This window comes from Capricornis sumatraensis, chromosome 17 (genome assembly GCF_032405125.1).
Source record: "Capricornis sumatraensis isolate serow.1 chromosome 17, serow.2, whole genome shotgun sequence".
In the NCBI taxonomy this organism is placed as follows: domain Eukaryota; kingdom Metazoa; phylum Chordata; class Mammalia; order Artiodactyla; family Bovidae; genus Capricornis; species Capricornis sumatraensis.
Genome location: NC_091085.1, coordinates 58,164,211 through 58,181,930, shown reverse-complemented (window position 1 = coordinate 58,181,930; position 17,720 = coordinate 58,164,211). Strand labels below are relative to the sequence as shown.

General features: G+C 52.5%; 1 protein-coding gene across 3 annotated transcripts in view; it reads right to left on the bottom strand.

The window, feature by feature from the left end:
• NCOR2 (nuclear receptor corepressor 2) overlaps positions 1 to 17,720 on the bottom strand; it is a 157,658-nt gene that overhangs the window by 106,101 nt on the left and 33,837 nt on the right. For all 3 annotated transcript variants that reach the window (XM_068989806.1, XM_068989807.1, XM_068989808.1), the window contains exons 7-8: positions 13,263 to 13,315; positions 2,459 to 2,525 (exon numbers count right to left, since the gene is read on the bottom strand). In XM_068989806.1, the coding sequence (XP_068845907.1) occupies positions 2,459 to 2,525; positions 13,263 to 13,315 (120 nt within the window). The remainder of the gene's footprint in view (positions 1 to 2,458; positions 2,526 to 13,262; positions 13,316 to 17,720) is intronic.

The window sequence follows — 17,720 nt, the reverse complement described above, 5'->3', positions numbered from 1 at the left end:
TTCCTCTTCCCCTATTTTTAAATAAGCCCATTTCCCCTCCATCCCCTCAAAGGACCTCCAAGGAGCCCTGGGAGATTTCTTAAGAACTTACGTCCACCCAATTCCACCCTCAGCAGTCACCAGGATCCTTTTAAAATGCAGATCAGATCTCCTTTCTCCCCAGCGAAAGGACCTCCCCAACCATGCCCTTCACCCCCAGGCAGGACTCCTCGGGAAAAGCTGTACATCCTGAGGTCTGCTCCTGAATTTCCTTCATCCGAGAGAGAGACGGAGAAGCATGACAGGCGAGGGTCTGGGCATCCACACTTACTTTCTAAGCATTCAATACAAAAACATTCATACTCACACACACACACACATACACACCAAGTGGATGTAAAGAAGTGCGTGCACGTTAAGTCACTTCGGTTGTGTCTGACTCTTTGCGACCCCATGGACTGTAGCCCACCAGACTTCTCTGTGCATGGGATTCTCCAGGCAGGAATACTGGAGTAGGGAGCCATGCCCTCCTCCAGGGGATCTTCCCGACCCTGGGATCAAACCCGCATCTCTTCCGTCTCCTGCATTGGCAGGCGGGTTCTTTACCACTAGCGCCACCTGGGAAGCCCAAAGAAATGTTAATCATGAGGAATTCTAGATGGTGGGCATATGCTGTTCATTGTATCCTGTCAAACTGCCTACATGACTGCCAAGTTTTCTGAATCACTAAAAATCCTTAAAGACTTTGTATTCTTTATTAAGAATAAATCATCTCACTGTATTTGGAATAAAATCCAAATGTTCCCCTCCAGTACAGAAAGGTTCTCCACCACAGTCTCCTCACTCATGCTCTGTAGTCCAACTTGCCTGTTGCGTCCTGTCCCATGTCACCCCATGCTGGGTCCTACCTCAGGGCCTCTGCACTCGCTGTGCCCGCTTCTTGACACTCAGACCCCCAGATACTCACACAGGTCGTCCTTTCTGGTCATTCCTCTCTCAGTTCTGAGGTGGGACATCCAGGCTGTCGCCCACCCCACTTCTCTGCCCGGCACGTGTCCCTCCTCTCCTCCACTCAGCATAACACAGCTCGGCACTGCACCAGGCCCACAGCACGTGTTCAGTAAATATTTAATTCAATGAGAAACATAGGATGCCCTGTCTCATGAACCCCATCTACCCAGTTGGGTGCTTCTGGTCACCATCCAGTCAATTTAGGAGTCTGAGAAGGTCAAGAAACGAAAGGTTGGGAAGCCCACCACTTCTTACCCCATGGGTCCCCAGAGTCCAGAGGTGTTGCTGCCCCCACCACCACCACCCCCCCGCCCCAGCCTCTCAGTCCTTCAGCATCTGGGACAGAAGTATCTCCCTTCTCTGAGGGTCCAGCTGCATCTAGGGCCAGAGCAGGGTGGGTTCAGAAACTGTTTCAAAGGGTCCAAGGCCCTCAAGTGATACAATCCGAGCTTTTGTGAGATGGTCTAAGAAAGAGTAGTTCTCTCTTTCTGGCCTCCAAGCCTGCTACAGAAATTCAGGTCCCAAAGGAAAATCAGTTTGTCAATGTGCTAACACAGAGTTGAAAAAAAAAAAAAAACAACCACCAAGAAACCGCATAGACTTCAGGTACATCAGATCAGGTACAACCTGATCAAACCACTCCTCGATCAAACCACTCCTGAACGCCACTCAGTAGACTCTCAGCTACAGAAATTCTTTGGCCGGTCAAGCCCATCTGAGCCAGCTTTTCTTCCTCTCCCAGCTGAAAGAACACTAACGGGTAACACTGCCTCCATCCCTCAGCCCTAACCTCCCCCAGCGAACCAGCGATGTAAACGAGCATCCTAAACCACAGCTAAAGGTGTTCTCTGGCGTGTGCTCTCCCTGCTTTGGGGCTGCCTCCCAGCTGAGCCTGGAGTGTGCATGCAGCGGAACGCAGGAGTCGCACTGCCGCAAGGAGGCCTCGCTGCTTCTCCGGGTCCTGACTTTCCTGAGCCCAGAACGAGCACAGTGGGCTGGGAAAGGCTCATTTCCCAGGGAATCCCCTGCAATCACCGTCACCCAGCGCACAGCCCACCCCCGTCCTCCACCTCTGCCAGCAGACCTCTCTCTGCCCAAAATACCCACACTGGGTCCTCTGACAAGGGACCAGGTTTCCCAGCTAATGTTATGCTTTCTCCTCTTCCAGGTGGGAAAAGGAGGGGCAGTGTCTCCAGCACCCCCTCACGCCCACACCCTTGCTTCCTTGAGGCAGCTGAACCCGAGCCCCCGGCTTCACTAAAGCAGCTGCTGTCTTTTCCTATTTCTCTTGCTGTCCTTGGCTTTTTTTCATGCCCTGGACACTTAGGAATCAGGCTCAGAACCCAGGGGTCCCAGGGGCCGTGGTCTGAGTGGCGGGGACCGTTTCCACTCTCCAGGAAACCTGGCTCACAGAAGGGAGGGGGCAGCAGAAGAGATTCTAAGGCTGGGGGCCTCAGTGATGACTTACCCATTGTTTCCGGGCGTGATTCCTCCTCTTGAAGTACAAGATTAACTTTTTCCGCATCGCCTGGTTTCTAAGCAAGAAGGAGACAGCCAACGGGGCAGGTCAGAAAGGCAGGGTTTCAGGAATTTCATCCCTCGCTGAAGTTTGCCCCATCACTGGCTTCCGGTGAGGGAAGAGACCCCATAATCCCCCGAGGCAAGCCACGTACTCCCAATGTGTGTCTTTCCTCTGCCCTATAGGAGCTGCCGCCCACCCATTCTCTGGCTGAGCATGGTCTGCAGGAAAAGAGGGCTCTGAAGGGGGGTCAAGGTCCTGTGACTTCCTGCCCTCCCCAGAGCTGCCATCACCCCTACACACACCCAAGCTCCCCTCTCTCGTCAGCCACGGAAAACCAGCCACAGAGAAAAAGCCACAGCCTTAGACCAGGAACACAGGCTGGGCAGACTAAGCCCCCGAAAGCTGCAGCCACACAGAGGCAGGATCTTGGGGTCTGGCCTCAGTGACCCCAAGCCACCTCCAACCAAGAAAGACCCTGTTCTGCACCCCCTGGGGTAGAGGTGATATGGATAGGCCAGCAACAGGCTGGTGGGGGCCAGTGCAGCAGGAACTCCAGGAAGCACTCGAGGGGTCTTACGCCTCAGGTCGGTGAAGCCAGACCCCTCCCACCATCGGGGTTCTTAACCAAGGAGGCCACACATAGCACCGCGGGCTCAGAGGGGAGTGGGCACTTCCAGGGGGTGGGACGGATGTGGGTGGTTCAGAGAGAAAGAGGAGCAGAGAGAGAGACACCGAGACCAGGAATGAGAGAGAAAAGGAAAGCAGAAGGACAGACAGAGGCCCAGAGAGAAGCAAGGGGAGAGAGAGAGAGAAGTGGATAAGATCCCAAATGAGGACAGAGCCCCAGAGGGGAAGGAGCCTGGCAGAGAGACAGACAGCGAGAGAGGAGGGGAACAGGCCTCCAGGCAGAGGAGGACAAGATCCAAAGAAAGTGGGCGGGGTGGGGGGGACGACGGATACACACAAGGACCTACTGTAGAGCACAGGGAGCTATGCTTAATATCCTGTGATAAACCATAAGGGGAAAGAATATTAATATTCCTATATGTAAAACAGACAGCCAGTGGGAATTTGCTGTATGACTCAGGGAGCTCAACGACAACCGAGTGCTCTGTGACAACCTAGAGGGGTGGGACAGGGTGGGAGGTGGAAGGGAGGTTCAAGAGGGAGGGGACATATGTGTACCTATGGCTGATTCATGTTGAGGTATGGCAGAAACCAATGAAATATTTTTGCAAAGCCATTATGCTCCAATTAAGTAAAGGAATGGAAATGGTATATAGGAGGCAAACGTTTAAAAAGGAATATTAAAAGAACGTATGCATTTGTATCTATGTATTTGCAGTGCAGCAGAGTTGTACAGCACAACACTGTGAATCAACCATTCTTCAATAATAAAGTAAAAATGAAAGAAAGGGAGACGGAACCCTAGAAGAAGGCAGAGGAAGAGTCAGAGATGCCGAGCGATGCAGGAAAGGGGGGAAGGCACACCCAAGGGCCCACTGCCCCCAGCCCCCTCCCCACAACCTCCAAGACACAGCAGAGTGCAGCAGCTGGGGTCTGCGGGGGTCACAGACAGGCCCCGGGAGGCCATCAGGCCTGTGAACTTGCTTGATCCCATCTGAGTGTACAGTGGGATTAATTTTTCTGGGGCGGGGTCCCCCAACTTGCTCATAGCCTCAGCTGCACCCAGAACCCTTGCAAAAAGCTCTCAAACCGGTGGCTGGGAGCCGTGCATGCACAGGTCTACCAGCACGCCTTACTCCTGTCCGGATGAGTGTCCCCAGACCCTGCAGGGATTTCCAGCATCCTCACTATCAGGTCTCAAGTCTGAGACGCTGACAGGCCTGCACGGACCCTCCTCATTTATGGACCCCCAGCCAGGCTTTCAGCCCTGTCTCCATCCATCTCCCGACAAGGAGAGGCCACACTCACTTCCAGGAGGGTTGCTGGTAAGACCGTGGGCTCCCTGGATCAATCTGATTTCACCTCCTGTCGTGCAGGCCTCCCACCTTGAGGTCTCACTACTTAACATCAATCTTGCCCTCCCCAGCAGGGTGGGCACTGGGGGTCCTCAGCCATACAGGCTGAGACCAGAACCCTCCATTCCACAGCAGGGGGTCTCTGAGCAAATCTCAGAAGGTCTCTCAGCCTCAGTTTACTCATCTGAATAATGGGAGCAATGGCACCACGCTTTCATCTCCTCAGTCACTCAGCAAAAGTTCACCGAGCACCCACTATGCGCTAGGCACTGTTCTGGGTCCTGGGGACCCAGGGGTGAGCAACACAAAGCCCTGAGTCCTCCGAGTCTTCATGGAGGCAGGTGACACATAGAGGGACCATGCTGACAATAAGCAATATAATCCTGGGGACCTCCCTGGTGGTCGAATGGTTAAGAATCTGCCTGGCAATGCAGAGGACATGGGTTCGATCCCTGGTCAGGGAACTAAGATCCCACATGCCCTGGAGCAACTAAGCCGGCACCTCACAATTAGAGAATCTGTGTGTAGCAACCAAGATCCTGCATGCCACAACTAAGACCTGACGCAGCCAAATAAATAAATATTTTAAAAAATGATAACCTTAGATTCAGAAACTTACACAGAGGGATGGGGTAGTGACTGGGGGAGGGGAGGGCATAGCTATTTCAGGTTCAGGGTGCAGAAAAATGTCTCAGAGTTGGCCTGGACATTTCAATCACCAGGAGGGCCCAGCTATGGAACGACCCACAGGGAGACGCACTCCAGGCAGAGCACACTGGGTGTGCAAAGGCCCTGAGGTGTTTGCAGAACAGACAGAAGAAGATCCTTGTGGCTGCAGAGTGCTGTGGAGGGACAGAGAGGAGGAGAGCACAAGGTGAGCAGGGCCCACTGTGCAAGGCCTCATGGGCTGGAACACAGGAGAGGGTTTGGACCTAAAGGCAGCAGCTGAGAAGGCCAAGAAGCTATGACAGTCCAGAGCAATAAGCCCACCAGCTCTGAGGTCTTGGTCTCGAACACCACTCTCCAGTAAAAGGAGCCATTTCTCAGGACTTCTCCGGCAGCCTATTGGTTAAGATTCGGTGCTTCCACTGCAGGGGGCATGGGTTCGATCCCTGGTCGGAGAACTAGGATCCTGAATGCAGGGGGACATGGCCAAAGAAAAAATAGAGCCATTTCTCCCTGGAGGAATGACTGAGTCCGGCGCTGGGGCAGGAAATATACAAGACGAGCCCAGAACATCTTTAAACAGAGAAGTGTTAAAAAAGAAGGACACACAAAAAAAGTGTGGTGGGAGGGTGTCAAAAGGACACAGGGCCCAACCTGAAAGCGTCTCTGATGACCACAGCTGGAACAATCTGAGAAGCAAAGTAAATAACACTGGTGCTAGATTATAACCCGACGAATAAAATAAATATCTACACATCTACACAGATGTAAAAAAATGATAGAATAAATAAACAAAGGAGAGAGAAGGGACACGTGTTCTTTGTGTGTGTGCATGCATGCTCAGTCAAGCCCAACTCTTTGTGACCCCATGGACTGACTGTAGCCTGCCAGACTCCTCTGTCCGTGGGATTCCCCAGGCAAGAATACTGGAGTGGGTTGCCATTTCCTTCTCCAAGGGATATTCTTGATGCTGGGATCAGACCCTGTGTCTCCTGCACCACAGGCGGATTTTTTACCACTGAGCCACCTGGGAAGCCTTACAGAATTTCAACTACTAAACGCAGAGGGACTGAGGGAAGTAGAAAATCACTATTAGATACCACGGTGCTAATTGTTACAGGCAAGACCCTTCCATGAATGTTAAACTGGCTGGCAAAACGTTGAGGAAAGATGAGAAATTTGCATAGCTGCAAAGCATTTTCCCTAAATATTTACTAAGCATTGTGGCGGCTTTCACTTGAGTCCACAAAGACTTTGATATTCGCCCTTTAGGAGGTGCAGCTGGACTTCCCTCCCCTTGACAGTAGGCTGGACAGCAAGTTGCTTCTAAAGCACAGAGTGGGGACTTCTCTGGTGGTCCAGAGTGGTGGTTAAGACATCACCTTCCAATGCAGGGGGCACAAGTTCGATCTCTGGTCAGGGAACTAAGATCCCACATGCCTCCTGGCCAAAAAAACCAAAATGTAAAACAGAAACAATATTGTAACAAATTCAATAAAGACTTTAAAAATGGCCCACACATCCAAAAAAAAAAAAAAATGCACAGAGTAGGGATGGGAAAGACAGCAACTTGACAGGGAGGCAGCTGATACTTCCCTGAGCAAGGGAGCAAAGTCAACACCACCTGTAGTGACATAAACACCCCCAGTCAGGGTGTTGGGTGCCCCTGATGTATTGTGATGGGAAGGGCACCCCCTTACCTCGGGGGAACTCTTCCCCCAAATCCACAAGCCCAGCCTCCTCCTGAAAAAATATCAAACACACCCAAATCGTAGGACATTCTGCAGATTCTGAGAGCAGTCCTCTTCAAAAGTGACAAGGTAAGGAAAATCAAGGAAGACTGAGAAATGGTCACAGAGTGAAGGCCAAGGGGTCACGAGGATGAAGTACAGAGAAGGATTCTGGATCAGATCTTGGACCAGAAAACAGGCATCAGTGGGAAAATGGAAAATCCAAAGAAAGTCTGTGCAGTGGTCTCCAATCTTTTGGGCACCACGGACAGGTTTCATGCAAGACAATTTTCCTATGGACTGGGAGATGGTTTGGGGATGAAAAGACACAGGAAGAGGGCCACATGAAGATCGGGTTGGAGTGAAGCGTCTGCAGGCTAAGGATCGCCAAGGATGCTCAGCAAACACCAGAAGCTAGAAAATGCACAGAAGGATCTTCCCCATAGCACCTGCAAGAGATCACCCTGCCAATCCCTGGATTTCCAACATCCAGCCTCCAGAACCACGAGAGAATGAATCACTATAGTTTCCAGGCAGCCTGGTTGTTGTGAAGAGTTCTGGCAGCCTGAGGAAACTCACACAGCCTGGAACAGTCTACCCCAAGCATGGTGCTGTGGCTTCAAGCTGAAGAGGCCTCAGTGAGAACAAAGGCTCGCTCGCAGGGGCAGAGGCCAGGCAAGCAGCCGTCTCCATTCCTCAGAGCTACTGGAGGGCACGTGTCCTCCCCAGCTGATCCGGGTTTCCTTCCAGAGCAAGCTGGTATCCATGGCAGGTATCCATTCGCTGACTGCCAAAGAGGACCAATGTCAAGTCCACAGGTTGCAAACAGGTGCAGTCCACCAAGCAGGGCCAGTTCCTGAGACTGCTGTGTTTGGGCTGTGGAGCTTTCTGAAAACACTGCGTTTGTTGCCATTATTGAAAACCAGAAGCTGCTGCATAAAAAGATGAACAGAGAGCTTCTCTTAAAAAAAAAAACCAGGCAGCCTGATCACACTCCCTTATGGCCACAGACTGGGAACTGAGGTCTGACTGTCCCCCCGCCACCCTTTTAAAATGTTTATTTATTTGGCTGTGTTGGGTCTCAGTTGTGGCATGTCAACACTTTAATTGGGCTGTGTGGGATCTAGTTCCCTGACCAGGGATCAAAACTCTGTCCCCAGCACTGGAAGATTGGAGTTTTACCCACTGGACCACCAGGGAAGTCCCCTGATTGCCCATTTAAAAGAGTGACAAGCTCACCATTCCCCCTAGTCCCTACACTCCCTAGCACCTCCCACCAGCCCTTCCCTAACTTTGTTCCTGCCCCAGAGGCATGCATCTGGGTTCACAAGCTTCTAGACATCTGGCTTGGGGTGTTCATTTGTGCAATACTCTTCTGGCAAACTTTTTTTTTTGAGTGTTTATTTTGTCGCAAGAAGTGTTTAGGTATTGCAGCTGCAAACAGCATACTGCAGACAAATCTTCTCTGCCGAGATTTTGTCTGGCAAAAATAAGAAGCAGAGTCTCTCTCAAAGGGTTCCGGAAGGACCAACAGACCAGCAATGTGATGAGTTCGTTGGTGGAAGCATTTTTAGGGTGCAAAGGATATCTCAGTCTCCTGGAAAAGTCAGGGTTTAAAAAAGCACAACCTGTCAAGAAATACAGGCTTTGTTAGCTGACACTGAACGAGGAGAAGGGGAGCTAGGAAGGAATGAAAAGTCTGTGGACGTTCAAGGAGAGTCTGGCCAAGCCCTGGGGTCTACAGGATTCTGAAAAAGAAAACCATGGGACAATCAGGGGAGGCTTCCTGAAGGAGATGAGGTTTGGGCACAGGCTTGGGAGAAGCAGTGAATGGGTGGGCAAAGAGAAATGAGGTGGGCACCCTTCCAAGGGAGGAAGGGTGATGGTGAATTTGGAAGGGGTAAGGAGGGGTGTTCAGAAGAACCAGACCCCCCGACTTCAGGGGAAGAGTAAGATGGAGGCAGCCCGTGCAGAGCCCTGAATGCCTTGGGAAAAGCCTGTCAGATTGGGCTGACTGATGGTCTGAAACATGCTCACTGGGGGCCAAGCATACTTTTCCCACACAGTGGGACTTCCAAGGAGACCAACTTACTGACAAGCAAAGTGATGAGACTTGCCCGAGGTCACTGGGCTAGTGAGGGGCAGAGCCTGGACTGCAGACACAGGCAAGGAAAGCAGGGTGTGTATGCAGACTGGGCTGGTCTAAAGAGTGTGGCTGTGTGGCCCTGGGGAAGTTACTCAACATCTCTGAACCTCCGGCGCAAGACCACAAGGACCAGTTAACAGTAACCTGGGTCCATAGCGCCCTTCCCACCTGCATGGCCCTAGGGCATCAGCCAAACCCCAGTAAGGCAGGAAAAGGGGAGAAATCAGTCTGTAAGACAAGAAAATCCGGAAGGAAGAGCCACCAGGAGCCAGCAGGCTTCCAGCCTCGAGGGGAGGAGAGAACAAGGCTCAACACCAGGTGAAGGGGTGGCCACGGCAGAGCACACAGGGGCTGCAACTGTAACCATTGCATCAAACCCACAACCTTTCACCGAATCACTGTAGGCTCCCCGACCCAGAGAATTCAGCCCCCAGCTCTCCCCGTGGGTCCAGCCTGCAGAGGGCAGGGAGCCCCTCCACGGAACACCCACTGATGCTGCTCTGGGGTCACCCCCCACCCACCCCTGGCCCCTTCCCCTGCTTCCCAAAGCCTAGGAGGTCCACAGAGTCACTGCCGAAGACTGGGGCTAAGACCAGACCACAGCCAGTCTCCCGCCCCAGCCAGGAGCATGGGCGGCCGCCCCCACACCTCCAGAGGAGGCAGGTGGCAGAGGACAGCATCGGGGTGGGGTACAGGTGACTTCAACACGTCCAAAATTGCCAGTGCAGCAGGAAGTCAGGCGTGAAATTAACTTTAACTCAGAGGCCCCAGCGTGCAGACACAGAGAAATTAAAGTGACAGGGCAAGGTCCTTGGGGAAGGGATAACCTTCCACCTGGTGGCGATTACAGAGGCGGGAGGGAGGGAGCCTGGGAGGAGGCCCAGTTGGGGTGAGCTGGTGAAGCTTTGCACTCTGAGAAAGAGAACGCCTCACCCCAGCCCCAGCCTGATCTGTCTTCTTGTCCTTATCAAGCTATCATTATATCACAGACGTATTTCTTTATGATCTGTCTGCGCCACCAGAATGGCAGACCTCCTCACTCACTGCTCTCTCCTCGGTGCCCAGAACAGTACCTGGCACAGAGCAAGTGTTCCTAAATATCTGTTGAATGAATGAGCGAATGAATGAGGGAGGGTAGCTCTCTTGGTCTCTGCTGATGAAGTGAGAAAAATCACAGAACACTTCCTACAGGCCTGACACTGAATAACTTCTAGGGTTTCATTGAATCTTCAACCCATCTCACAGATGGGGCAACTGAGGCACCGAGAGTGACTGGCCACTCAAGCCAGATGCTTGTGGTCCTCAACCTGCCCCCTAGACCGTGGGCTTGCAAAAACCCCATCACATCACTTCACATAAACCTCATTACTAGCCTCCTTTAGCACAGATAATAAAACCCCAAACTCGTCGCCAGCCCTAGGTGATCTGCGTAGCACCTTCTTGTTCACCTACCCCTTCGGGACCTGCCAGGCTTCTCTGTGATCCCACCAGCTCAGTCCAGCCCCAGGGCCTCTGCAACGCCTGTTCCACCTGTCCCTGGTCGGAGGAAGGGTCTACATGCCAGCTGCTGCTTGGTCTCTGAATGTTCCCTCAGCTGTCAGGTCCTGGCCCTGATCCCCTCAGCTAAAGTCACCCCTTACATTCTCTCCCATCACCCTGTTTGCCATCTTCATAGCCCTTTTTTTTTGTCTTTTTTTTTTTTTTTGGCCATGCCACACAGCATATGGGATCTTAGCTCCCCAACCAGGGGTCAAACCCATGCTTTCTGCAGTGGAGTCTTAACCACTGAACCACCAGGGAAGTCCCTTCATAGTATTTTTTAAAGTAAATGACTGCACTGATTTAATCACGATCACACTGGAACTAAAATTACAGAATTGATTATGATTTCAGTGGCAAACTATGGGGAAAAAAATTAAAATTCTAAGAAGAAAGCAATTCAAATAACTTGCTTACAGATACATTTTTCTAACATGAAACAGACCACTTATCACCAAAGAAATCTCAAAATTATTTATCTCTATGTTTTAAACTTAAACATGTTCATCTGTGACTTAGATTTTGGAGTAAATTTCACTAGGCAGTTACCTACTTAGCCAAAATGTACTCTAGTAGAGGAGAACTGTCCTCTGATGAAGGTTATAGGATATAAGAATTGGGCACTGGTTTCGGTAAACTCATAGCTTTATTTTACTTATAAGCAGCAGTATCTTATCAGTTAGTACTATTTGTATGGACACCTTTTGCCTTTGTTGTTTGGATTCTATGGCCATTCTTATAACCTGAAATCATCCACGCTATTCAGCTTAAAATATTACTCATTTGTAGTCTAGTGAAAAAAAAAAAATGTATGCAAGACTTCTAGTGTAATAATATTGCTATCAAAAATGTTTATGTTGAAAGGAAAAATACAACTCGGTATATTAAAGCATAAAGAGCTTAAGACAGCTATGTGACCACAGTACTTTTTATTTGCTGATATTTTCTCATTTACTTAACTTGTTTTCTGTCTCCACTGCTAGATATAGCTTAATGAAAGTATAGGGAACTTTGTCTTGTTCACAGCTAAATCCCCAGGCCCTAGAACAGGACCTGGCATATAGTTAGTGTAATAAATGTGTATTGAATGATTGAACGTTCCCAGCAGGGTCTGCCCAGCTGAGAACATGCCACGCTCATCCCCTAAACCAGCCATGAGAGGCCCTAAACCAAACTCCATCTAGGGCTCCCCCACCCCCAGCAGTGGCCCCAGGAAGGTCCTGAGAAGCTTTATAAAGGACTAATATGGCCTGCCTGGAAAATAAACTATGTAGTATTGAGAGGGATCTGGTACCGGAACGGTGAACACACTCTCAAGGCCAAACAAAAGCACAGGCCACATAGGACACGGAAAACCCAGGGATACCCCAATGCTCCCCCGGAAAGGATACCCCATAGCCCCAGGCAGCCACAGGCTAAGTGACAGGCAGCAACAAAGGCGAGGCAGGTGCTCGCAAGCCCAAATAAGCCAAGGACCTCAGTGGCAACAAGAGACTTATCTAGGTTGCTCCATTAGCCACTGGGAGCTGCAAGGGGGGTGGCCGTGTTGGGTCACCAGAGCCTAGATTAGTCACGCGGGTCCAAAAACTACAAGAGGAGGGACCTCCCCAACAACCTGTCCAACACCAGCAGATATTTGAAAACCATCAGGAGGTTTGCATGCCCCCAGGGATGGGGAGCTCAGTGCCGCACATACACCCTGCAATTCCACCCCAAGGAAGTTCGGACAGTCAGACCAAATTGGACTGCCCATTGGACCAGCTAAGCACCGCCCTCCTGAGGTCACACAAAAATGAACCTTGAACCGTTCAAAGATTGTGATCCCAAAGGACCTACCTATAACCTAACATCCCCGGAGTGTTCACAGCCACATGTTCTTCAACAGGCAAGACTCCACTGACCTTCTAGACTCCTGGATAACGACATGAGGTAATATCCCCTCCTCGGCCAAGGAAGCTATGCTGCTACTAATGCATGCCCAGGAAAAAGCCAACCTCTGACAGTCACAATTCCTCAGCACCTGGTGCCCAGCTTGAGCACATAAAGACAATGGCCCCCAGCACCGTCCTGGTGCCCCTGGTCTGCCAGCTTGGCCCACGCCAAGTGTGCGTGGCACTTCACTGGTATTTTTCTGCTTCTAGTGTTCATCTGGGAAAAGGCCCCTTCACTGGGCTATATCATACTGGCCATTCCAAAGCGTCTGGCTCTGGGTGAGTGCCCCCAGCTGCTCCCAAACTGGGCTGTGTCACAGATGGACCCCCTGTGCGCACCACAGACAGTCCTAACTATGCTTACATCAGAGCCCAAACCACAGGGTCTCTGCTTACTCCGTGGCCACCGCACAAGCTCACGCTCCTCCTGGTAACAGCTTCCTCCAGTTCAGACAGGAGGAGGACCTGCAGCCCTCCACCTCTATCTCTCAGAAGCTATGCATGCAGCTTGCCCACCCTCCCCAACCACGGTCTGTCTCCCAAAGCTTCATGGGGCCACTCCCTTGGCCCCTCACCACCTCTGCCTTTCCATCCAAGGCCTAGCCTGGCCCAGAACTCCAGCCCGAATCGCCCCCTTCCATCCCCTCCTCCAGCACCTGGCCCTGGCTGGGAGCCCCGACAGAAACTGAAAACCCGCATCCCACCCCGGGCCACCCACCCCACTGTGCGTCTGCACGACTGCCCTCAAGTACTCACATTTTGATGTTCTCATGATACTGCCTGGTGTCGGAGGGCTGGTTGTACAATGGCTGCAGGAAAACAGAGAGGGAGGCAGGTCAGAGCCGGGCCAGGACTGTGGGCAGCTGGTGCAGGCTGGGCTGGCCACTGCCCTGTTGCGGCGCCCCAGGCCTTGGCATCAGGGAGCTGTCCACTGGTGTGAGAAACAGCCGCCGGCAGGCATGAAACAGAACATGGGGACCCAGCCCACAGCCCCCGCCAGGAACAGACTGTGACCCTCTGGGCACAGCGATGGGTACTATGGCCCTCTCCCCTGGGGCCACCGTGGCTGCTCTGCGGGACACAGGACAGTTCTGGCATGAGCACCCAAGGCAAGCACACACCTCCCAGGTGAGCTGAGATCAGCAACGGTCTTGAACAGAGAAAACTGCCCAACATGGTGACATACCCTGCCACCACTGGCAGAAGAGAAAACAGTCCAATAGTGCCAAGGGTTGGCGAAAACGTGGGGAGATAGGAAGGCGTGCGTACAGCCGATGGAAACATACACAAGTATCTGTGCCCCTGAGATGTGAAGGGAGGTGTGCCCGAGGACCCTCTCCCCTCCTGCAGGCGCCCTGGAAACAGTCAGGCACTGTGTTCCACCAGGAGATGGGCCCCAGAAAGCACGGAAGGCATCGTTCATAACAGCAACACGTTAGAAGCCAGCCAGGACTTCCTTGGCGGCCAAGTGGTTCAGACTCTGTGCTTCCAATGCAGGGGGCACAGGTTCAATCTCTAGTCAGGGAACTAAGAGCCTACACGCTGCACGATACGGCCAAAAATGTTTTTAAAAGAAGCAAGCTGAGTATCCACCTTCAGAAAAAGGAATAGGAAGTCAGGACTCGTTTACTCCTCGAAGGCTACACAGCAGTGAGAAATGAATGAACTGGGTCCACATACAACAACAACAACAAGTATGCAAATCAAAAGGAGGAAGTTGCTGCAGTGTCTGCGATGGGGCAAGAGCTGAGCTGGATGCTGTGTGTTCTCTCTCCTGGACGGCAGGGCTGCAGTTAAAGGCTAACCACCCGGGCTCACATCCTGGCTCTGGCATCTTCCAGCTGTATGTCTCTGGGCGAGCGACTTCAGCCCATCTGTGCCCCAGGTTTTCATCCGTAAATGGCGTTAAACTCGGAGAGTTGTTGTCAAGATCCAACGAGATAATGAATGCAAAGCTCTCAGCCACGTCTGGAAGACTGAGAGACCCAAGAAGTATCAGGGTCCTTGTCACCATCAAGGTGCAGTGACTGTATTCATGGAAGCAATCTTTCCTGCCCACCTTGTATCCATCCACACCCAGTGTTTTTGTTTTTCTGTTTGCCTGTTAGTCGCCCAGTTGTGTCCAACTCTGCAACCCCATGGACTGTCGACTGCCAGGCTCTTCTGTCCATGGAATTTTCCAGGCAAGAATACTGGAGTGAGTTGCCATGCCCTCCTCCAGGGGATCTTCCCGACCCAGGGATCAAACCTGGGTCTCCTGCATTGCAGGCAGATTCTTTACCGACTAAGCCACCAGGGAAGCCCCAGTGGGACAGGTGCAAACTGGGAAAGCAGATGAAGCCTTTCTGCTCTTTCTCCCTCTCTTGTTCGCCTGCTCCCCCTGCCCCTCACCGTCAAGGAACCACGTGTAGCCTGGCCTGCTGGAGGCAAGAAGCTGGCACGGAAGATAGCAGCACTAGCCAAAAACCTAGAACCATCCTAGCCAAAAGCTAGACCCACCAGCTGATTTCCCAGCTGCCCAAAGATGGGAGTAGGCCGAGCCCACATCAAGAGAAATTGCTCAGCTGACTTCTATACTTGTGGGAAATATCAACTTGTTCATTAAACCTGGGGCCAGTCTGTTACACAGCAGTTACTGACTGATACAATTACCATCCCCATTTTACAGATGAGAAAATCTAGTCTCTGAGAGATGGAAACATTTGCCTCTGGCTGGTAAGAGCTGAGCTGATACTTGAATCCCACCTCTCAGCTCCAGCCCTGGAGAGAGGGGTTTGCCCTCTCTCTGCCGGCACGCCTCTCTGTGCATCTCCTTCTGTATATCTCTGTGCATCTCGCTTTGTGTTGGCCTCTCTTCCTATCCCTCTCACCTCCCTCCCTCTCTCTGTCTCACACACCCACACAGGCAGCCACGGATGACGGTGGTACCAGCCTCAGGTACAGAGGGTGATGGGTCAGGCTGGGCAGGCAAAGACGGAGATGTGGTGTCCGGAAGCCTCGAGGTAGGGCCCTGGGGGGAGGCAGGATGGTATATCAGGCCCTGCCCTTGAACCAACCCCTGAAGAGGGAGCTGAACACACCTCCTGACATCGTCCCAGCTGATGGGGACCACCCCCAAGCATCATGGCACAGGTCCAACCTGTCATTTCCCCAGGGACAGGCCTCCTACCCTCTGTGGACAGCCTTGGCTGAGGACAATTCACCATTCCTCAGGCAATTCCAGGCCCCAAGCTCAGCTACTCCCCCCAGGATGGAGACTTTGCCCCATGGCTGGCACAAGCCATCTCCCCTGACGCTGGGTCAGCTGCTCTTCCAGGTGCTTGGCTCTAATCGAGGAGGTTTCCCCATCCCCACTCTGTGTATCTGAACATCAGGGCAGCAGGAGAGACCACAGTCAGACTCAGTGCAGAACTTCCCAACCAAAGAAGGTTAACACGTTACTGCACACGATGACGGCCCACATCTCAGGACGGCAAGGAGTCCTACAAAGATGCCTGTACTGAATTCCAAGGCATTAAATGCTTGCTTAATCCTGGGTGACTCTGCATCAGGTCTTTTATGTTCTCCACAAGCTAATAAAACACAAGCTTGGCAGGAGTGGGCACGCCTTACATGTTCACTTCGGGGAGCAGATGGGTCCCAATTTAAGTGATGGCGTTCCCGTTGCTAACTGTCAGACATATGCCTTCAACAGTCAGGGCCTCAGCGTCCTCATCTGGAAAATGGGCATAGAGCAAATAGGAACTACCTTATAGGGCTTTCGAGAAGCCCAGGAAGTATCAGATCTGGCGACTCAACTGCCGTCTTTTGGTTTTACAGATGGCAGTCTCCACAGTCTAAGGAGGCCAGGAGGGGCTGAAGGACAACACAGAGAGACCCCCGGTGCCAGTGACAGGCTAGGGGTGAGAAGCGGGGGTGTGGCCCATTTCTACAAGGTGGGATGGGCCAGAAAAGAGGTGACAGACTTCCGGGAGGGCGGTGGGGTCCCAGCCCGCCTCTGACCTGCCAAACCTGCAGGGGAGGGATCACTTTCACCCTCCGGCCCTGCTGGGTGAGACAAGGACACAGCACTCTGCTGCCCCAGGTGGCCTTCAGCAAGAGACCGGGAAGAAATCAGAGAACACCGTGGGATGTGCTGCTTCTAACCAGAGGGGCTGTCCTCCAAGGAGGCACTCGCTGGGCACTGAGGTAAACAGACCTGGGCGGGAAACACTCTGGCCTCAGGAGGCTGTTCGCTGCCCTGTCATGGGAGTAAGGAAGGATCACAAGGCATCTTTGGCTGGTATACTGCTAGGGGGGAGGGGGCAGGGCCAGAGGTGGGGGTTCTCACCCCTCCTCACCACCTGCAGGGGGCTGTACAAGGCCAGGCAACACATGCTCTGTCCTGGGAGGCATGTCCTTTAACATAGAGGCCATGAGGCCACCTTGGCCTTCACACCCACAGAAGCTTTCTCTGCTACCGCCCAGGTTTCTCCTGTTGCCAGGGCGACACAAGACCAAAGAGGTGGGACTTTTCCTGGTGGTTCGGTGGTTAAGAATCCACCTGCCAGTGCAGGAGACACAGGTTCAATCCCTGGTCCAGGAAGATTCCACAGGCAGAGCAACTAAGCCTGCTTGCCACAACTACTGAGGCCCATGAGCCTAGAGGCGGTGCTCCGCAACGAGAGAAGCCACCGCCGTGAGAAGCCGCGCATCGCAGCCAGAGAAAGGCTGCCCGCAACAACAAATACCCAACGCAGCCAATAATAATAATCAACTTAAATTTAAAAAGAGCTTTAGGTGGGGAAATCCCTGGCCCAGACCCCAGAGGAGCGAGGCGGGGCGGGAGTGCGGGAGCGGCTGGGGTATGGATAGGAAGGCCCACCCCCTCCACGCCTGTATTTCCTCCTCTAGAAATGGGGGCGCAGCTGAGTAAGGAGGGAGAAAGCGCACACAGGCCAGGATGTGCCAGACTGGAAGGCCTGGGACAGAAATGACCAAGACAGAGGAGCTAGGTCTTAAGGAGAAGGACGGGGCTCCTCCCCGAGAAGAACCAGGTGGACGAGGTGCCAGAAATGAAGTGTCAGCGCTGGGCCTCGGTCCTCTGGTGACACCGCATTCTTAAAATAACACCTCTGAACAGGAAGGAAACCAGTGACTCAGAGCAGTATGGAGAGGAGGTGGGGGCTGGGCTGCCCCTTCCTCTGGGCCAGGCCTGGTCCCCACGGTGCAGGG